Here is a 22,620-nt window from a genome sequence, read left to right on the forward strand (position 1 = left end):
TTCGGATTGTTTGGGATTTTCAAGGGAGCCTGCTCGGTAACGCTCTCTCTCTCCCTCTCTCCCTCCTTGCTTTCTCTGAAACACCCTTGTCAGGTCTGGCCGTCAAGGTCATGCTGCCTCGTGAAACAAGACGGACAGGAGGCTTCCTTGTTGTCGCGGCCGCTCCGGGGAGGGCCTACAACACGCTGCTGTTCCCCGAACACGCCTGAACACTGAGCAGTGAAGTCGTCTGTGCCTGCAGTTCTCCTGCGAGAGCGCTGTAAGTTCAGGGAGGCTTCATGAAGATGGGAGCTAGTGAGAGCCGCGTCAGCAAGAGGGCGGCACAGCGGCTTCTGGCGCTCGTCCCCTCCTGGAAAGTCAGTCTGAACACCTGTGCCACAGGAGGATGCCTTCCAACGGCTGAGGAGTGCGGGTGGGGATCCCAGCGCCCTGGTGGCGGAGAGCCAAGGAAAGACAGTTTTGCACCGAGACAGACACGTTCCCCATGGGCAGGGGTGGGGGGCTCAGGTATGCGCCTGAGTGGCCCAGAGACTCCAGCGCTGGCCCGCAGGGAACGCAGGGTCCAGACTCAACCCTGCAGACGCGGGCACCAGGCCACCCGCCCAAGGACTCCAGCAACACGCCCCCAGCACACGGGCAGACGGCTCACCCCGGTTTCTGGACGGGCAGACGGTGAAAGGCATCCCTGCCAGCGCCTGTCCATGCAGACTGGAGTCCAGACACCAACAGAAAGCCATAAGGGTCACGGCAAATCATGGAGACATGACATCTCCAAAGAAAACTGACAGAACAACAACTGACCCTAAAAAAGGAAGGGCCATAGAGAGTCTGGAGAGAAGGCAGAATGACCTTCTCAAAGAAATTCAGTGGACAATAAGAGAACACACACAACTAAATGAAATTCGGGAAACAATACACAAACTACAGGATGAAGAAGTTCGCAAAGAGAGAGAACATTTTTCTAAAATCAGAAACCCTGACCTTGAAGAATACATTGAGACGAGCCCTCGGCAGAGAGCTTCACGGACGGACGGGTCCAGCAGAAGGGGCAGTGACGGGGCCAGGAGACACGTCCCCAGACTCACCCAGCACAGAGAACAAGGAAAGGGGAAGAGACCCCAACGGGAGCTCCAGGAGAACTTCCGGAGAAGCCATGAGCACATGGCTGGACTCCCCAGACGAGAGAGGCAGACGGGTGCCAGGACCTGAGTTCAAGGAATACCAGTTCACAAAGCTCCACGACGGCCCCCCAGACCCCAACCCCAATTATCTTCTCCAGGACAGATTATAATAAAACTCTAAAACCACAGGGAAGATAAGCTTTGCAAGCAGCCAAGAGCCAACAACTCGTGTACCAGGGAACCCACACAGGCTCTCGGTGGAGTTCTCCGCAGAAGCGATGTGGGCCGGAGGCTAGGGGGGGATACACGCAGAGCACTGAAAGGAAAAAGCTGCCAACCGGAACGGCCAGCAGAGGTGTCCTTCAGAAACGAAGGACAGAAAGTCATTCCAGGATGAACTCAAGCGGAGGGAGGTCATTACCACGAGCCCGCTTTAGGAGAGGTGCTGAAAGGAGTTCTGCAGGCGGAGATGGGCAGACGCTAATTAGTAACACAAGACAGAGAGAAATACAGGACACACCAAGGCAGGTGAGGGCACGAACTCAGAACACCCCGCCACATGTGCTGACGTGCTCATCACTGACTCTAGCACAAAAGGTAAAGGAGAGAAACATTAAAAATAACTGTCCAGGGGTGCCACCCAGCTGGCTCAGTTTGAAGAGCACAGGACTCTTGCTCTCAGGGTAGATGAGTTCAAGCCTCATGCTGGGTGTAGTTTACTTGAAAAAGAAAAACTTAAAAAAAAAAAACCATAATAATTCGTCAATAAATACACAATGTAAAAAGATATAAACTGTGACATCAAAAGCATAAAATGGGGCAAGGGTAAAGAGTAGTTTTTCATGTGACTGAAGTTGTTATCAACTTTTAAAAGATGTTAAGTTAGCTTCATGGTAACAGCAAAGCAAAACCTTACAAAGGAAACAGCTTCAAAGAGCATCACCTCAGACAACCATCACTGGATAGAGGGAAGAACGCAGGGACAAGAGAACTACAAAACAGGAAGGAAACAATTAAGAAAAGCATTAGTAATTGTAATTACTTTAAATATAAATGGATTAAATTATCCAATCAAAAGGCACAGAGGAGTTGAATGGATCAAAACCAAGACTCAACCACAAGCTGTCTAGAAAGAGACCCCCTTTCAGCTTTAAGGACACACAGAGACTCCAAGTGAATGGGTAGAAAAGATATTCCAGGCCAATGGAAAACAAAACCCAACAGGGGCTGCTACACTTACATTAAAAAAAATAGATCTTAAGTCAGAAACTGTAATGAGACAAAGAAGGTCAATGTATAATGGTAAAGGGATTAATTCACCAATACACTGAAGGGATACGGCAACAACAAATGTATATACACAGTGGGGGGAGCTGTTTTTTTTTTTTTTAAAGATAAGCAAAATTGACATCTCTTTAGCCAGACTGAGGAGAGACTCAAATATAATGGGAAATGAAAGAGGAGACATTACTACTGACACCACAGAAATGCAGAAGGATCCTATGCGATTACTGTGAGCATTCATGTGCCAACCAACTAGACAACCTAGAAGGAACAAGTTCCTAGAAAACACAACCTTCCCCATGAAATCACGAAGAAATAAAATGTGAACAGACCAGTAACAAGGACATTAAACAGTCATCAGAACCTCCAACGCAGAGAAGCCCAAGCCAGATGGCTTCACTGATGAATTCTTCCAAACACTTGAAGAAGAATTAATGCCAACCCTTCTCAAGCTCTTCCAAAAAACTTGAGAGGACACTCCCAAACTCATTTTACAAGGCCAGTATTACCCTGATATCAAAGCCAGATGAAGACACCACCAGAGAGGAAAACTGCCAGCTGATATCCCAGATGACCATAGATGTGAAAATTCTCGATGAAAGACCAGCAAACCATACACCATGATCAAGTGTGAGGACCCGAGGGACGTGAAGATGATTCAACACACACAGATCAATAAGCATGATCTACCATGTTAATAAAGTGTAGAATAAAAATCATAGGATCATCCCTATAGGCGCCAAAAAACCATCTGGCAAAATACAATGTCCTCGCATGGTAAAAAGTCTCAACAAAAATAGGGTACAGAAGGGGCCTACTTCAGCTTAATAAAGGCTGTATGTGAGAAGCCCATAGCTAATATCACCTCAACAGTGAAAGGGTAAAAGCTTATTCTCTAAAATCAGGAACAAGACAAAGATGCCCACTCTTCTTTTTTCCAGTTTTACTAAAAAATAACCAATATACATTACTGTATAAGGCAGAGAGCATGATGGCTTGATTTACACATATTGTGGAAGAATTACCACAGCAGGTTCAGCGAACACCCACCTTCTTATGTAAATGTAAGAAAATGAAAGGGAAGAAGGAAAAAGGGGCAGAATTTCTTCTTGGGATGAGAACTCTTAGGATTTACGCAGTTTCCTATCCTGGGTATCATACGGCAGAAATCAAATCGAAACCACAATGAAAGGCCCCCAGGGGGCTCAGCTGGTTAAGCGTCTGACTCTTGGTTTGAGGACATGGAAAAAAAAGGGAGCCCTTGTGCACTGCGGGTGGGATTCCAAACTGGTGCAGCCACCAAGGAAAACAATATGGAGGATCCCCCAAAAATTAAAAATTAAATATCAAAAGACCCACGAGTCCCACTTCTGGGACTATATCCGAAGGAAACAAGTATTTTCCAAGCACAACGTCTGATGTATTCCACGGGTTTTGATACGTTGATCTGTCACATTTAACTGGTAATTAAAGCCACCTTTCCAGTTTGATATTTTACTTGACCCATGGGTTGTTTTAAAAGGACACTACTAATCTGCAAACATTTGCAAACGTACTCATTTTTTCTCATTAGCTTTTAACTTCGTCCCACTTGGTCAAAGAGCACGGTCTGTAGGATCTCGGTCCTCTGATGTGTGTGGGGACCTCCTTTACGAGCAGGCATGAGGCCAACCTTGAAAATGTTCCAGAGAGCACATGGGAAGACTTTACTCCATGGCTGCTGGACGTGGCCTTCTGCATGCCAGCGAGACCCAGCTCCTTGGTCACATGTCCACCATCTTAACCATTTCCACTTACTGCATTTCTTAAATGCTTGTCAAGGATAGTAAACCCCAGGTCTTGACATTGGACACTATCTCAATCCCTTTTCTCCAGGGCAATCAAAAGGGGCTTTGAAACAATTTAGCTCCTTCCTGCCAGTCTGAACAGACGAAGTCATTTTTTCCAGTGTCTTATTAGTGTATTATCATATTTGAAAATATTATACTTGAAAATTTCAACATGGACAGTTTTAAACCCAGCCCTTAGACATACTTATTTCATTTGTTCACCCATTCTTCTTCCTTTAAAACCTCTTCCTGGGTCTGAACTCCTGTTCTTGAAGGAAATTCCTTGCAACTTCCTTTGCAGGAGGAATCATCTGCAGGTGACACCCCCGTTTTGTCTGTAAAATATTTTTGAAGTGTCATCCTTTATTTTTAGTAACATCAAGTCACATGCTGAAAAACTCACCCTCATGAGAAGTGTCTACTTCAGCGACTTTCAGTGTGTTTACAGAGCTGGGCCAATGTCATCATTTAATTCCAGAACATTCTGGCCTCCTCACATGAAAGCCCACCCCAAGAGCTGTCGCTCCCCGCTTCTCCTGGCTTCCTCTGCGGACTGGCCTGTTACGAGCACTTCCTAGAAATGGGACTGTAGGATATACAGCCCCTCCCGGTCGGCACGACGGCTGTGTTGGAACTTCACTCCTTTTCATGGCTGAGTAATATTCCATGTGTAGACGGCAAGATCCCATCTCGCTTACCGTTCATCTGCGGACAGACCTGGTTGTTTCCAGGTTGTTTCCATTACAAATAATGCCATGGTGCCCGCCTGTGTACAAGTTCATGTGTAGACACGTGCTTTCAGTGTCCTCGCGTGTATACCTTACACACAGGATGGAAATGCTGGGTCGGACTGTAAGTGTCCCAAATATTCCCAAACAACACCCAGTCTTCCTCAGCATTCAAGCAGGAGCTGCAACGGTGCTCGTCTCGGAGCCCTGATGGCACAGGCTGGTGCTCCTGACTTCGGAGGTTGTGGAGAAATTGGCCGTGCTTCTGCCCTGGTCCCTCCCCCGCACGGGGGCTTGTCCTCTCTCTCCACCCGCTTTCAGAATTAGCCTTGTCCTGAACACTGCGTGGGGGTTCAGGTGTGATTTTATTTTTCCTTCTGCCTAGGATCCGTTCTGTTTCTGGTGTCCCTTAAACGTGATCTTCCTTCTCTTCTCTCTTTCTGGGATTCCAGACATTTCCGTCTATGGGAGAACGGACCATACCCCTTGGCGGTAGTTGGAGGCAGGGGACACAGAGGTGCCGTCCCACTCTCAGGAGCTGCTCCCCCAGCCCGCTGACCCCTATGGCACAGCCTGGGAGAGCTGCAATGATTTGGGACGGCAACTTTGAACCCTTTCCAGAAAAAGCACTGAGCGGTCACAGTCTGAGTCAGTGAATGTGGTTCTGTGGTGCGGAGGCCGCAGACCCCACAAGGTAAGTGCCAGACGGAGCGGACAGGGAGACCAGGCACCGCCGGGCGCACGTCTTGCAAACCACCTCCAGGACGTCAGGGTGGAACCACCTCTCTTTTTATAGTTTTATAGGAGACGCCATACTTCTTTGGATGTGACTTGCCCTGGGGAACCCCCAAGCTGGGACTATAGAGCCAGGAAAGGCCCATGTGACTCAGGGTCTCCCTGCGGGGCTCCTGCAACACCGTGACAAGGCCTGAGTCCGAGGGGGCATGCCGTGGTATGGCACTTGGCGACCTGGGGAGCCATTCCCAGGGCCTGTTCCATGGGACCGGAAGAAACAGCCACAGCCTTCCTTTGGAAAGGACCCCACATCTCCTGTCTAGCTGAGAGGGCCCACGGCGTGACTCCCACGCAGCCACCAGGAAGGAGGCCGGGCTCAGGCCAAACCAGCTCTTCACGCAAAAAGACACAAAGCTGCTGTGGTCATAAATACATTTTATTTCATTAGAAATGCATAATTAACAGTGTTGAGAGCATTTCCCCCTAGAAAAGTAGGTAAGCAATATTTCCATCAAAATCGTTAGTTGTCTTTTGCAAATACCTATTTTCATTACACGGAACAGAGCACACAGCAAAAGGCTTCTGCTACTCCACTTTTTTTTTTTCAATTTTCTCTTTTGTTATAAACACCATAGCAAATTAAAAAAAGCTGTTTGAACAGAGAAAAATATCGTAGTTCTTGATTTTCCGCACGTACTTAACGCAATCCACGCTGTGCCTCCCCACTCTCTCTCTGGACACCAACAGTGGGACTCAAAAGGAAGGGTCTTCCGGCAGGGGCGGTGGCTGTTACTGTCACCCTGTGTTGGCCTGGACCCCCGTCCGCGCGGGTGAGGCTTTCCGACGCACTCGAACAGAACACGTGCAGTCCCCTCCGTGCAAAGCCGTGGGGCTGGGGCGCGCAGGATGGGGCGGGAGGCTGAAGCCGGCGCAGAGCACGGCCGCAGCTGCATCTTAGGTCCTGTGGTGGGTGGGCGGCCTTCCCGCCTACTGGATCTGGATGGCTCCGTGCTCGAGCTGCATTTCAGGCTGCAGGCTGGGCTGCAGGGTCTCAGCCGTCTGCAAGAGGGAGAGAGGAGGGCTTCTATGCAGGTACCCACCACGCGAGGCCAGGCCCTCGCCGGTCACAGAACACCAGCGGCTTTCGGGCTTGGAAAAAACACACACAGCAGAGCCAGAAGGGGCCAACGTCCCTCTTTTCAGAACCTTCTGTTTGCCCCCGCCACCCGCCGACCCTGCCGCACACGCTCTGTGGCTTGCTGGGGCCTGTTTCCCAGTCCCACCCCGCCCATCACTGGGGAACGTCTTCCGAGTGCTTAAACCATCCTGTCCCTAGAACTTCGGTCATCATTTGCCTTCTTACAAAAACTGTTCCACTGTCCCCCCAAAAACCATTTTAGGGGCAGTTATCCTTTCTTCCCTAATGTAAGAAGTTCTAACCAAGGAGCTCCGGGTGTTGATTCCAATGTGTACTCAGAAGCTGGAGAGAAACGGCAAACGACCAGGAAGAACAAGCAGCAATCATCAGCTCACTGACCAGAATGAGCCCCAAACAGATCAGCAGACGGTTTTCCTTCAGCTCCCCAAGCTGCCCATCAAAGGCAAGGTCACAAAGATGGGACCCTCAGAGGTGGGCGTCCGGCTGCCCCAAAGGAGCCGTGGTAAGAGAGGCCGGGCACGAGGCAGTGAAGGCGGTAGAGGCCGAGAGCCGGGGACACAGGCAGGCAGGAGCCCGGAGGCGTGCGGCTGGGCTGCGGCTCCCACTACTCTAGAGGCTGTGCCGCTGGGACTCAGGCGGCAGGGGATACCGCACACAGGGCTTCCTGAGCAGAGGGAGAGGCCCTGTGGGTTACACCCTGAGCACGGGCATCGCCCGCACCGCCTGCAGAGCCGGGGACAGCAGCCCAGGCAGGAGTAAGGAGGGAGGACGGAGCCGGGACGACACGGGAGGCCCCGCACATATCCGGGCGAGGGAAAGCAGATCCAGGAAGGTGGCAGCTGCAGGCGGAGGGAGCAGGGGGGCTGCAGGAGGGGTACAGAGGCACCCCCGGGACACAGAGTGACTCCCCTTGATCACCTGGAAAGGCAGCTTCCGACTCGGCCCACAGGAGGTGGATCACAGATGAGGGGACGCCTACCTGGGGGACTTGGGGAATCCCAGCCCTGATGAGGACCCCTCCCTTCTCTTTTGTCCTCAAAATGCAGCAGCCAGACCTGTGTCTCGGGCAGGAAATGGAGAGAAAGGACTCCAACCAGATGACCCAGAAAGTTCCAGACGTTGGAGGGACCCAAAGACAGCCGGCAGCCCCAGGCAGCCCCGGAGTTCAGAACTCGGGCATCGGCCTGCGCAGGGTCCCAGGGGCAGGGCCCATCACACGTGCCAGCTCCCTGGTGTCCTGCCCAGGAAAAGCCAGACCCTCCTCCAGCCCCATGGCGGCTCCTGTGTTAATCTCCTCAGCTGCACGTCGTCTTCTCCAGAGAGGAGGTCACGTCCCTGACCCTGTCCTGACCGGCAGACTCGACGTACATCCAGCAAGAGCAGGGCCTTCATGCTGACAGTCAGGGACCCCTTCCCTCTGCAGACACGGGCCCGTCTACGGGAGGCGCTGGGGGGGCACAGGAGAGTGAGCCCCCAAGGATGAGATGGGCAGAGCACGCCCCAGGGCCACGCATAGTGGGCCACCCGTTCCTGTCACCTGCTGACGCACCGAGTCCAAGCCGAACGGGGTCTGTGACAGGGAAAACAACCCCGTGGGTGCACATCTCATTCCCTGGCCTGTTCCTACACAGACCCTCTAAGTCGGTCCCAAGAATGCACCCGGCAGGAATCAAGACAAAGAACACAGACAGGAAGCCAAGGAGGCCAAGAGCTGAACGGAAACAGCCTTCCTCAATTCTGCAATCTGCAGCAGGACCACGAACGCAGGTCCAGGAAGGCGGCCGGCCACACTGCACCCCAGGTCTGAAGCACACTGGGGACCCTTCCATGCCTGCTGGGCGGCGGGGAAGGCAACTGCCCGAGTGCAAGGCCTACCTAGAACCACGCGGGGCACCGGACGCAAGCCACCTGGCGTGGGCAGGAGGAGGCCTGCGGAGGCGCTGGCTTCCAGGACAGACTCGTGCTTACACCGGAGAGAGGTCCAACTCGTCCCCCAACACCGCTGGCTCCGGTCTTACTCAACCCCTTTCGGCTCATGCCACGGTGGAGTGGGCCTCTGTGGTCACCACCACACAAAAGCCACATAGAAGGTCCCAGGCTACCGCGGCCACTCACGTGGGAGGGGCTAAAGTCTAAGGGGAACAGAGAAGCGGCACCTTCTCCAGGAAACACGCTTGCCCACTGGGGCATCGCCACGGATTAGGAAATGAAAAATTTAAGCCCGCAGGGGAGTGCTGAGCTCAGCCAGCTGGCTGTCAGGTCCCGGGTCCCCGTCTGGCTGCACCGAGCTCCCGTCCCTGGCAGCCTCCTCACCAGCAAGTGAGGCGAAGGAGAAGTCCCTCTCCTCCCGAGGGCTAGGAGCACACACAACGCCCAGCCCGGTCCTGAGCAGACACAGAGGGAGCACGGAGATCTGGGGCTTCAGTTCTGAGCATCAGAAGCTGGGGGCATGGAGACACATGTGGCTTCTTGGTACCGGAGGCGGGGGGGGGGGGGGGGGAAGGGGGTGGGGAGTGGCCCGGAGGACGGCAGAGCGTGGGAGGAAGCAGGCAGTAGCTGGCCAGCCACGGTCGGAGCAGCTGGGAGCCCCAGCATCAGTGCGTCACTCGGCCCAGCCAGAGCAAGAAGGCCGGCGACTTCAAGCACCCCAGAAGCTCTGAGAACACAGGGAAAGAGCACACCTGTCGCTCCCACCACCCGCAGCCTGTGCTCTGTGCCAGGACGGACCCCCGCGTCCTCGGGACCCACCCGTCGTTACTGTCAGACACACAGGCCCCGCTGTTCTCCAATCAGCCCACAACACCAAAACCACACTGTCCCCTAATGGGAGCTTCCAGCTGGCCCCCTGCACTAGCAGGGGGGCCCTGAGGACCCAGAGGGGAGGCCACACAGCTCGCTGGGCCAGGGCACTCGGCGAGGGGCCGCTCCACAAATGCATCATCGACCCTAAGCGGCAGCCGCCACATCGGGCACATCAGGAGGGTCCGGACAGCGAGCACGCGTTCTCCCACGCTCAGGGAAAGCATGGAGGACAGGCAGAGGGGACAAGCCCCACCACCCAGCCAAACCAGACAACATGCGCTATGCGGGTGGGGGGTGGCTGGGGCTTCCCCTCCCGACTGCCCCACGCACGAGCTGTGCCCAGCAAGGCCCTCGGCTGCCACACGGGTGGTGCGCTGCGAGAGATTGCTACCCAGGCCCGACGGGGCCTCAGGACCCCAGGGACATGCTACAGCTGCCCCAGGCCATCGTGCATCCCCAGCAGAGAGAAGCCCACTGGGGCAAGGACCCACACCCCACCCCTGGAGAAAGGGTCCAGGCTGACGGCTGGGGCTACGCCGTCTGCGGACATGCTGACCCCCGGGCTGGGCCCTGCCGCTGTCAGAGGGGCAGTGGGGTCTCAGGTCAACGGACCCTCTCGCTCTGCAGCCCCCAGACACAACTCAATTCCCGCCTCCGAGTTTACAGAGAAGACGCGGCAGGGATGTGTCAGAACTGGCTTCCCACTGGCACCCGGGCGGGGACCGGGCTCCTCACCTCCGCGTCGTCAGGCATCCCAAGAAACCGGGGCCTCCACGCACAGCACGTGCCCGTCACCCTCCTCACGGGACAGCGGCAGCAGAAGCCCCGAGCTGCGCCCCCGCCGGCAGGAGCCCCGGGACCTGTCCGCAGACAAGCGTCCGCCTCCAGCAGGCGCACCCACCTGAGCCGCAGCGCTGTGCTCAGTCACTGGGGCAAGCTGCACGTACTGGACCTGGATGTCACTGCCCTGCAGGGGCGAGCCGTCCACGCCTGCAGCAGTGGGGTCGGAAGAGGCCACGGCGATCAGCTGGGCGCCCTGCAGCACCTGCGGAGACAGAGCAGACGCGGTCAGCACGACAGCATGGTCAGCACGGACAGCCGCGCTGGGCCGGCGGCGACCGCCACTCCCACAGCCACACAAACCCAGGGAGGCGGCCCAGGGCACCCCTCCACACCGCGGGGCCCACCGGGCGAACGCACACAGCATGACCGAACTGCTCTGCTTCGTTCCCAAGTGACGGCCCCCGAACAGCCAGGTGAAGGACAGAACGCTGGGTCTTCAAGCGGATTAGAGAAACACCAACCAGCTCAAGTTTTCGAAGAGTAAAGCTGGGGACGTGGCCGAGGGGAGCCTGAGAAGTCTGGCAAGGAGACGGCAGGGTGGTACACGGGGAGACCAAAGCACCGAAGACCTTCCAGAAATCACCGTCATCTGAGGTTCGCGGGAGGCCACCCCCGGAACGCCTGAAAGCAGGGAGACGAAGCTCTCCGAGCGCGACACACGCGGTTACAGAGCGAAGCAGCAACCGGCACGAATCAGGGACCCGCGGCTCCAGGTGCCACAGGTCACAGCTCGGCGTGAGGAGCTGCCATCGGGAAGGCAGCAAGGGGGAGCCCCCAGGGCATGGGAGACACCAAGAGGAGGGAGCAGATGAGGACCCTGGGGACAGGCTCTGGATGACCTCCCGACTCCTGAGCACCCCAACACCCAGGCTCCCTTCACACCCAGCCCTCCTGGTGCTCCAAGAGCAGGGCACATAGGGGGCACCTTGCAGCCCCACAGGCCAGATGGGGAGTGGGCGTGAGGGCCTCCAAGGCTCTGTATTCATCAGGAGTTGCCACGAACTGTGCGGGTTTATACTGGGGGCTGTGTCCCTCCCCTTTCAAATTCTACGTTCACAGGGCCACCCTCTAGATCCCTGCTAGCAGTGCACAGCAGCGCAACGCTCACGCTTCCTGACCAGCCCAACTGCCACCACAGCAATGGTCAGAGCCGAGGAAGACGGTGAGGGGACTCAGAGCGGGGGGCTGTCCACTCCGGGAAAGGCGGGCTTAGGTACGGCTCACCGACAGTCTGTACAAAAACGCAGTGTGTGGTTTTGAAACAGCTTTGTGGCGTCTGATGAACGAAAGTTCTATTTCTTTAACAACACACCCATCAGTAGAAAAAACAAATGGTAAATTCAATTACTAAAATAGAAGCTAGAAAGTTCTTAATTACTTTCTCTTTTGTGTCTTCAGAAACCACTCACGCGGTCTCGTGTTCTGATAGCAGCTAGCTGCGCTAGGAAGGCGAAGGCCCCGGACAGGGGCACAAGGTCACCCCAGGCCCTGTGGGTGTGTCCCCAACGGGCACCTTGCAGTGGGGACTAAGGTGAAGCTATCACGACAGGGAGTGTCCTCGGTTATATGGGGCCCGGTGTCCCACGGCACCTTGAGAAGCAGAGACACAACGTGAGAGGAGCCCTCTGGTCCCCTGTGGCTTGGAGGAGGGGAAACGGGCCAGGAGCCACAGGTGGGGCAGGTATGGAGGCTGGGGAAGCCAGGAGGCGACCCTGACCTGGAGTGTGCCAGCGGCCTGGTGACAGCCTGGCGTCAGCCCTATGACGCCCACGCTGGACGCGGACCTTCACACTTCAGAGCCTGAGTGTGTGGCTGCCCGCCGCCGCAGCAGCCACAGGCCAGGCACACAGCACGCTGGCCCTTCCTGGGCTGCATCCTTCCAAGGAGCCGGCTTCTCGCTCCCCGAGGGCTGACCCAAGCACAGCTCCTTTTCCATCATCAGCTCCTTGTATCACTGGGTGCTCGGCACAGAGGTTTGGAAAAATTGCCAACACCCCAAGTCTCCTGCATTAGTCCCTGGACCCCCCAGGCCTCTCACGGTCACACGATAACCCCCAGTGCTGCTCACAGGAAAGACGCCAGCCCCCATGTGTCCCGTGGGATGGCAGCCCTGGGCAGGGGCCACCCCCCCAGTGGGAGAGCCTACCGTCAACCTGGTGGAATCAAGCAAACGGCACTCCCACTGGGCGCAGGTTCATGGTGCGGGGGAGATGTGCCCTGCGGGAGCAGCTCAGCCCAGGCAGCAAGGAAAGATCCAAATGGGGAAGCGAGGGAAGGGGGCCTGGAACAGCCCAGCGGTGCCCATGGCTGCGCTCACTTTGCATGCCATAGCTCGGTCCTGCACTGAGCGTAGAAACCGTGCACCATCTGCGAACACAGGTGCGACGGCATTAGGTAACGTGGTCACGGTTCTGTCACCACTGTGTGCCGCAGAAGGCCCCCAACGCACTGACGGTCATGCCATCAACACTGTTAAGAACGAAAGCCACACTATTGCGGAACCTTCGCGGAAGCCTCTGCCTTCGTCTGGTGTTGGCGGCGAGCCACGACCACCCGGGACCCGGGCTTGTTAGGGTTTCCCGAGGGTGAGCTGTTTCCTGTCGGTGCCCCCAGAAGGGGACACGGCCCTCGGCCCGCACCGCTGACGGCGTCGAGAACGAGAACGTCAGAAAGTTCGGAATCTAAACAAGCCGGGCGGTGACAACGAAGTCCGCCACTTCTCCGCCCCGGCTGCCGGAAGACAGAAACCGGAAAACGCCTTCCCTGAGATCTCACCCCAAACACCACACCTCCTCAGTGTGTCCGCACTTTTGCTTTTGGCAACAGATTTGAGAACAAGTCAGAAAGTCAACATGGGCGCGGGGCTGGCAGGAAAGGCCTTCCAGGCCTCGGTTAGCGCCCCTGCTCTTCCTCACACCCCAGACCCTGCGGAGAAAACCCTCCCACGGCGGCCTCCACAGGAGGGGCTGGGAGTGTGACCAGGTCGGGGCACCAGTCCTCCAGTGGGGAGTGAGGGCCCCGCAGGGAGACAAGCTTCTCGATGGGAAGAACGGCTTCCCCTACGGTGGACAGAAAGCTCGTCCCGAGCGGAGTCAAGCTGAGGGCAGCAGCAGCCTCGGGAGCCCAGCCGGCCGTCAGGAAGGCTCAGCAGCGGACACACGGGTCTCAGGGCACCTCCCAGGCCCGCCTCACCCTGGGGAAGGCACCGCCACCAACTCCGCAAGTCGGGCCACCGTCCCGGCCTGGCCTGACCTGCAGGCTTCAACCCACGGCTGCCCTCAGTCCCGCGAGGGGTACTTCCCGCCCCGCAGGTGGACCTCGAGCAGCAGAGGCGGCACGCCTGGGCCCCAGCGCCTGCACACCAAGCAGTTGGGACACTGTTCAGGCCGTCCTCCGAATCCGGGGGAAGCTCTCTGAAGGTGACATTCGCATTCCGCTAGATGACAGCGGCGGAGGAAGGGAACACAGGCAGGAGGGGCCAGACGGACGGCTCTGCCATCAGGGGCCTCTTCACGAGGGAGGCGGGATGCTTGTCGGGACGCAGGCCTTACCCATCACAGCACAGCCCGTCTCTCCCCCGTCCAGGAAACACAAGGACACCAAGCACCCGGCAGAGGAGGGCTCTGGGTCGCGCGGCCCAGCCAGTGGAGTCCGTGCTCACCCCGTGGAAGGGACGACCGGCGAAGGAGGTGTTCTAGGAGGCAAGACAGGATGGCAGCAACGCTGCGGATCACGGGTTTCTCCGCAATCCCGCGATCACCGGTGCGCACTTGCTAAGGGCCGGTGGTGAGGACCCTGCGCCGCTGAGTTTGGGAGAAACTCTGATGTAAGCTGGTGCACCGAGGCACCCCCGCGGGGCGAGCAGGAAACCCCCCACTGTCAAGCCGGTGGGGCAGCTTCCATTTCACCATCACCCTCGGACAACGAGAGAACGAACCACAGCCCCAGGGCAGGGCTTGGGACGGGAGGCCACGGAAGGCCACAGTCACCACCGAGAAAGGACGAGTGGCCGGCGCAAGGACGCTGTGAGTGACCAGGGGGGACAGGGAGGCACAGACGCGCAGCTGAGAGGCGCGCACCCAGCGGCTGTTGCCCCACGGGTCAGGGCGGCACCCGGAGGAACCCACAGAAAGAACACGACCCGTCCTTGCTCTGCTGGAGGACGCGAGGCCGGCACGTCGCATGTCCCTGCTCTGGAGGCCACAGAGACGTCAGTGATGAGCTTCCAGCTCCCTCCCCATCGCCGCAGGTCTGCAGCCTCTTCCCGAGGCTCTGGAACGCAGAAGACCTCACAGGGACGCGGCGGGCTCCAGGCCAGCAGCCAGCAGCACGGCCTCCCGGAGCCGCCGGCCTGCACTGACCTGGGCGTGCGCCGCCCTCCCCCTCCCGACTCAGAGGCGGCACGAGAGGCACCTGCGGGGTCCCCACCCCTGCTCACAGGGCTTGGCCGCTCAGCCGGAAGCAGAGCCGCGCCGGCCGGACGAGGAGAAAGGGCGGAGGGTGTGCGCGTGAAGCCTACGGAGGGGTCCTGCACGCGTCTGGTTTCCCCCACACACCCCCATCTTGAAACGATCTAATACCACGTGAGGTAACGCAAAACTGGTATAACCCCAAGTAAGCGCGGGCAGGCCAAGGCTTCTCAGTAGGGTTTGGGTTCAGAACCCCGACTCCAGCCCAGAGTCTCCTCAGCTGAGAACCACACACACGACAGCCGGCCCGGCCCCTCCTGCGGCCGGAGGACCCGCGCTCCACGCAGTTTAGTCACGTGCACGGCCAGGAACAGAGGCGAGACCGTGACCTCGGCTGTCCCGGGACAGAAGGGCACCAGCTTGTCACCCCGTCTGCAACCAGCTCGCTGAGGGAACGGCCTCAGCGAATCCTCCTCCTCAAATCTCGGGGTTAATTCAAGAAGTAGCTTCCTCGTGACCAGAAAAGGAGGATCCGAGAGAGGGAAGGCCGTCCCAGGGACGCCCTAAATCACCCCCGGCCGGAGGCCCCCAGCCCCAAACCCTCCTCCTATAGCGGCACAGCGAACGCCGAACACGGACCATCGTTCCGAAGCCGCGAAACCCCCTGACGGGAACGCTCCTGGGCTCGCTCGGTGCCACTGTGAGCGCCTTCCTGAGCCCAGGCGCCGTGAGAACCCGGTCCCAACCCAGCAGAGAAGGCATCCGGGCAGACGCAGAAGCCACCGCTCCAGGGCCGCGCCTCAGCCGCGCGGGGACAACGCCGCGAGCCGCCGCCAGATCCCGCTCCCGCAAACGCGCCGAGCGGCCAGCAGCGATGAGCGTGGTTCCTGCCGTCGGCTCCGGAGCTCGCTCCGGCATCGAGCACAACGCTCAAACGCAATCTAGGGAAAGCAACACAAACCTAAAAAACGCAGTCGAGCGGGAACGAAGTCTGGGACGGCTGGTGTTCCTTCCCCGTCCCTCCAGAAACGCCGGCACTCCTGGGAACAAAGCTCCACCACGTGTTTTAAAATGTTCCAGCGGGGTGGGGGGGTGGGGTTAGTAATGCAGCCAAGGTCAGATCTGAACACCTCCAGTTTCTCCCACGGGTTCCAGAAGGGCTGCGTGGGGTGGGCGGGGAGCGGGTGAGACGGAACAGGAAGGGCATGAAAGGTCTGTATGGGCTCCGCGGGTGAGGGTCTCAGCCACTTGAGGCCGGCGGCCCGGGGCACCCAGCCGGCTAACCGCACACCGGGCGATGGGAAGCCGCTGAAGGGCCGGCCACGGGCGGGCACGCAGCCTGGGCTCCCTGTCCCGTGACCGTGCTCCCACGGCCCTGCTCACTGCTTTACGTGGGAAACTCACTGCTTCTCGTGCTGTTCGCCGTGTGGGCGGAAGAAAGAGCTTCAGAAAGGGGCGAGGCCCTCTCCCTCGAGGTCACTTCAGTAGAAAGCGTTCAGGAGCGCCCTGCTGTAGGGGTTACAGATGCCAGCCGGGGGGTGCAGAGGCTGCACTGAGCGGCTGTGGGCTTCAGGCTCTCCCCTACGGACGGCGCCGTGTGCTGGTAAGAATGACACGCAGCCCCCAGGCCTTGAGGGAAAGACCAGGAGAGGTGCCTCTTGCCACAGGGCGCACCCCGAGGTCAACACCTGAGTCTGTGTGTAACCGTGACAGTTCACCAGGCTGTAAACACACAGGGGTCCGCGGTGCCCACAGCCACATACTCGTGTGGGCTGCTGGCTGACGGCGTCCGTGCCTTCCGCACATGGCGGGGCTACAGCATCTTTCTTCTACTCTGGGAAGGTTCAGAAATGCAGTTCTCTGCTGGGTAAGACTAATCACAGGCCGGAGAAGGCCTCGTGAGGGACAGCGTCTCCCCCCGGGGCCAGGACGGCACATCACTCTCCAGGTCCAGAGGGGACCATCCCCACCGCCCAGTCACAAAGCACAGCCCGACCGGCAAGAGGAAGCCCTCCCCACGGACCCTCCATGTCCTGCAAACAAGGGGCCGCCAGCGAGCTCACGGGGCAGAGCCTTGGGGGGACGGTCCTTGCCGCGCTCAGCCACAGTGGGTCCCCTCTAGAGTCCTGCCAGCGGCTACAAGATCAGGACCATATGCGATGTCTCGGTTATCCCCAGAGCTCGTCGACTGCCGTTCCACCAACACAGGAGCAGGACCATCACAGCAGGGAGCTTGCAGGGGGCAGCAGGACTGGCTGGGATCCCGGGGCTTCAGCCCACGCGCATAGCCCTGGGCATCTGGCAGAGACGTCATCGTGTTTGTTACCAGTAGCTCCACGCTGCCAGGGAGGAAGGGGGCCTCGGGGGCTAACTGTGCGCGGGCACTGCAGGCCAGTCAAAGTGCGAGCAATCAGCAGCAGCTCTGAGCACGGCTGTGCCGGCTGTGGTCCCGCCGCCTCCCAGCTCGGGGCCAGAGCTGATCCCATGTGAGTGAGCGGTCGAGGGCCAGCGAGGACGACCACGCACCAGCCATGGGGCTCCCAACACTGAGGGACACTGTGTAGGCAGAGCCCTCGCCACCTCAGCCTTCGCAGCAAGGAGAAAACAGCCACAGGCCTTCGGTTTCCCTTGGGCCGATCGTCTCCCGGCAGAACTCCCGCTGATGGCTGACCTCTCCTCCCTCGGGTGCCCACGAAGCATCATCCCAGATGGAAAAGAATTCTCTCAGAACAACTCATCCACTGGTTACGCCACAAAGGCCTGTTTCTGAGGAGGCCAGGCTGCCCCTCCTACTTGAGCAAACCTCCCGCTCACGGCACCCCTCACAGAACGCCATCAGGACACCTGCACACGACAGGCCCACCAGTGGCCGCAGCCGGCAGCCTGCATCTGGGCGAATGGCCCAGGGGGTGCCCACGTGCCTCTGCCGGCCCCACTCTTGGGAGGGCACACGTGCACGGACAGGCGGGGCGGCTATCGCGGCCGGCCATGTCGTTACTCTGCTCAAGGCCTCCGGCGTCAAACCGCGCGCGGCACCGGCAGTGTTCTCCAGCGACGCGGCTGACCTCGGAGCTCGGGCCAAGCGGCCGCGCGGGGCACAAGCCTGGCCCTGACTCCACGCACACGGCATGGAGCGCTGTGCGGACCTCGATGACACGAATGTGACGTGAGACCCGTGGCCGGAGGCAAAGGCAGCGGCTCAGAGGGACGAACGAGCAGACTATTAACCATCAGTCCGGGTCACTTCACGAGCTGTTGGTCTGTTTCACTCCGGGAGGAACATGAAACAACGAACTGAGTTTTTAAACGTGACTGTTCACACGTCGAAGTAATCGCCACGTCATTTTCCGCCCGTCACGTGTGTTGTGCACACAGCCGCTCTCAGTCCAAGGTGCTCCCGCCTGCCCCGAGCCCGCGCCCCCCCCAGCCCAAGCCCGGGCAGCCCCGCACTCCGCATCTGCGGGCGACAGCCGCAGCGTCATCACCCGCTGTTTCCAAGCAGTCCCCTCGCCACCCGTGAGAGGGGAAACCAGGGCCCTTTCCGGCTGCTCAGAACGCGGCGGAAACCACCCCACTCTGTGACCCGCTGCTGGGTGAGGAACAGAACTCTGCTCTTGCCCTCGCCTCGTGCTGCCGCTCGCGCGGTTCTGCCACGGACCGGCACGAAGTTCTAAACCTCGACCCTTACGGAGCCCGGAACAGAGCTTCCCTCCTGGACGGGGTGGGCCCCGTCGGCTGTGCCCGGCGCCGGTGGGAAAACCGCACCAGCAAAGACCCAGCGAGGGCGGGGGACCTGCATTCTGTCCTTTGGGTTCTCAAGGTCAGCTGCTGATCTTAAGTCACTCAGCTCGCCACCAAACAGCAGCCGACTGCGCTAACCAGGAACCCCGCTCAGAGCGACCCCGGATCTCCGAACGTGCTCCCTCACGGACACACGATGAACCGAATACTCAGCAGTTCACGCCCAAAGCCGGTGGAAAATGAGAAAGTTACACCGGGCTTAAGACTTTGTTCTTCTGCAGCAGTTCCGTCCTGTGACAGCCCAAGGGCCCCATGTGACGTCCCTCGGGCTCCCGGCTCTTATCCATCAGGATTCGGCCCACGGTGCGTCTCTTGCCACCACACTGACCAGCAGGTGGGTCCTCGATGGCCCTGCCTCCTCCCTGCTCAGCATCCCGAGGGTCGACCGTGTGTGTGTGAGGCCTCCTGGCCCTGAACGCCCCCGGCAGCCCTCCCGGCCCCGAGCCACCTGGCTGCTCTCCCCTCCTACCGTGTAAGCCCAGAGTCCACAGGGAGGGCAGGGAATAGGCTGGAGCTGCAGGCAAGGGGGGCCCATCAAAGCGCCTGAGTTTGCATAAGGCAGTGCTGCACGTGATCAGAGTAGGGACGAAACGTCCTAGCACATGTCCCTCTTTCACTCCCCACTTCTGTGACGAGTAAGAAGTGGAACCTTCACGCAGTGACAGGGAAGGCCCCCTCCCTGCACAACCTAGAGATTCAGAAATCCCATTCCTGGGACCATGGTGGGGACGGTTTCCTCTCTGCAGACGCCACCTGCTGGGACGGCTTCTGGAAGCGAACCCTCGGGGGTTCAGAACCTTCGCAGGCTCCTCAGCTGCTCTGCGTCCCAGCCAAATGACCAGACCCGCGGGCACGGCCGCCAGCCCATCACGGGGACGTCCCCCCCCACGACACAGCAGGCCTGCTCACCACACACACAGACGCATCAGGGAGACCGCGACAGAAAAGCCCGGGGAGATCAGCACACCTCCCTTATACAGAAAAACCGGAACCTGGATCTCACCAAAAAGAAATTCTGGAGTTCCTCAGAAGTCAGTTTTCCAGCGTACTGAGCTGTGCGTTCTAAGGGAGTGCCCTTCTGCCGTGTGCGGGCTGTCACCCACAGGACAGCCGTCAGGGAAAGCGCGGCTCCACCGCGGAACTGCTCGGAAACAGGAGTGTTTCAAAACGCCTCGTGCTTGCGCGTCCTACAACTAAGAGCTGACGGAACAGTTACCAGCACACTCGCTCATCAACACGTCACCACCAGGAATGGAGGCTGTGCTCCGATACTGGGTTCTGCAAGCAACAGAAATAATAAAATCTGTGGACCTAAGGGTATTGAAACGATTTAATTTACCTTTTAAACACACTGACAATGATTTTAAGGCCTGCCCTTGATTTGAAGACACCCCCGCCCCCCGCCGACCATCTGCAGTCATAGGACCTGGATGTGAGATCCACCCCAGGGGCTCAGGCTGGGCCATGGGCACACGACCAGCACAGAGTGTGTCCAGACGGGGAGGACCCAGGGGTACCGCAAGGCTCCTCCAGCCTCAACTACACGGGAGCCCCTCAAAGACAGCGTCATTTCAGCTACGCCAAATTCCGGAACAGACATGTAAGTTATCGGTTCACGCCACCCCTCTCGAGAACACGGCACAATATCCTTCCCGTCGAACCACAGCCTGGCACAGAGCAGCCCGGCCGAGACCCCCGCAGGGAAACATGGCAGACGCGCGGAAACAGCCGCAGCCCCAACTCGCTGTCAGCAGGCTCGGAGACGGGACGCTCCGGAACACGTCCCTACGTGCCCCTCCACCAGGAGCCAGTCCATGTGGCTTTGTGTAAGAAGCCTCCGCTGGGGACCAAAACGATTCCAGAAGAACCGGAGCCAGCGGCAGGAACACAGTGCGCCCGCGGACCCATCTGGGCCCGGCGCCCCAGGCAGGCTGCCGGACCCACGGCGCGGCACTAAGCCCCTGGAGAGGCAGCCGGGCGTCCTCCATCCGACAACAGGAGACGCAAACTCATTTTTGTGACATTTCTAGGATGTTTTTGGAACTCATTAACACCAAACTCATTCTGCTCTGGCATTTATGACTTAAATCCTACTTTCCACCATCTGTAGTCAGGGAAGGCTTTTCCATAACGGACGGATGCCCTGAACTACCTGTAGGTCCTCCAAGTTTCCTGTCTCTGTCTGGCACGCAACAGCTGTATTTTCGTGAACAGCACGTTCTTGTTAGAAGCGAAGGGACCAGTGCATGCTGCGTGCGAGGCCAAGGCTGTTGTCTACTGTGAACCACCCTCCAAAGCCGACAGCCACCCTCCCAGAAACACAACCGTCTTACTGCCCACCGATAAGGGCCCCTACGTGCACACACAACACACTTTCTTCTGCACACACACCCGCCTTCTTCTCACCTACTCCACAAGAAGTCGTGCACATAAAATGTCGGCTACTTCCTGCCTCTTCTAATCTTTTCCCCAGCTCGTTCAGAAGGCCCCATTTCACGGGAAAAGTTCTGAAAGCTAGTGAAATTTCAAGTATGAGGAGGATGATAAATGCCAAAGAGGTCAAGAGAGGTTTAAGAGTTTAAAGACTGCCAAGCTGTTGTTAGCAGGATGTTGGCAGAGCTACCCCGGAAATTCACCATGAGCGCAGCCTGGACTCAGAGCTGTGCCGCCTAACTCTGCTCCATACAAGTGCGTCGTGTGTGCCGGGTGTGCCCGCCGCGACAGGGACGGGCTAACCCAAACACACACGGCCCCCAAGAGCTGGCATGAACGGGTACCGTCCGGGACAGAGCCATGCGGACTCCCCTCCCGCACTCTCAGAACATCAGCTCCCACTATCAAACACGATCGCATCCGCACACACGCCGACGTGAAACGACCCTGAGCCATCCCGTGATTCATGCTCGAAGCACAAGCAAAGCCCAGGTCTTTAAAGGCGGCCTGCGAGGCTACAACCTCCCACGTGGAGAGAAGTCACGGACCCCAGTAGGACTCTTTCCCAAGACAGGATGTTGCCCAGCAAGAGTCTGGAACAGAGCGCGTGATCGGTCCTCCAAAATCTGAATCTGGGTCCCACGCTGGGCACTGACCGTGTCGGTAAGCAGCCCCACGCGCCTGTGCCCATCGCTCGTACCACGTGACCGGAAACAGCCCTCACAAGTGCCCCTTCAGTCCCTTGGGAGTCTCCATGAACCCCCGGCTCCCGGCAGAAACGGGTAGGAGCCTCGCGGAGGAAGCACTGCCATTCCAGGGGCCCCAGAAAGGACAGAGAAGGCAGCGAGCAGAGGGGACAGACGCGAACACAGAGCAAGACTATGAACAAGCCCATTCGATCCCCGCGGCGGTGGCAACAGCAGTGGAGAGGGTGGTCTAGAACACCAGAGCCCGCGCGTGGCTTCCTCCCAGGCTTTCCCTCCCCAACCAAGCCCACGTGCACAGACTCCAACACACACCCGCTCCCGGAACTCATCCCCTCCCCAACAAGGCAACAGGAGGGGCTACGATCGAGTCCAACTCCTGGGACGGGGCCTGAGGGCCTGCAGGCCCAACACCGCTCCTCACAGGGCGTTGGAGGGCGAGGCGCCATCGGCTCTCTGGAGGGCATCTTCGCGGGACGGGCACCTTCCTGCACCATGCTCAAGGTTAAAGCGACCCGAACCTCTCGTTCCAGGTTGTGTCTTGTCTCTAACAAGCTGGTATTAACTATGAGGAAGCAGGTGCCTGTCCTTGGTGCTGAGGAGCCCCGTAAGCAGAGGGGAGCCGTGGCCATCGTGCGCCGAGGGGACCGGAGGTCAGCCAGCGGCGGCGGCCAACTCTCCAAACACAGACAGCTTTTGGACCAGTATTTCCAGTCACATGAATACATGTTTAGGTCTCTGCTTTGTTTTCTTAAACTCCCAAGAAAATGAC

At 58.4% G+C, this 22,620-nt stretch overlaps 1 protein-coding gene across 11 annotated transcripts in view; it reads right to left on the minus strand.

Annotated features, from left to right (window-relative positions):
• Positions 1-6,115: 6,115 nt before the first annotated feature.
• BANP (BTG3 associated nuclear protein) overlaps positions 6,116-22,620 on the minus strand; it is a 104,423-nt gene continuing 87,918 nt past the window's right edge. For all 11 annotated transcript variants that reach the window (XM_047712445.1, XM_047712446.1, XM_047712449.1 and 8 more), the window contains 2 exons: positions 10,560-10,703; positions 6,116-6,756 (listed from right to left, as the gene is read on the minus strand). In XM_047712445.1, the coding sequence (XP_047568401.1) occupies positions 6,685-6,756; positions 10,560-10,703 (216 nt within the window). In that variant the 3' untranslated portion in view covers positions 6,116-6,684. The remainder of the gene's footprint in view (positions 6,757-10,559; positions 10,704-22,620) is intronic.

The sequence above is a fragment of the Lutra lutra genome, chromosome 17 (assembly GCF_902655055.1).
Source record: "Lutra lutra chromosome 17, mLutLut1.2, whole genome shotgun sequence".
Lineage (NCBI taxonomy): Eukaryota > Metazoa > Chordata > Mammalia > Carnivora > Mustelidae > Lutra > Lutra lutra.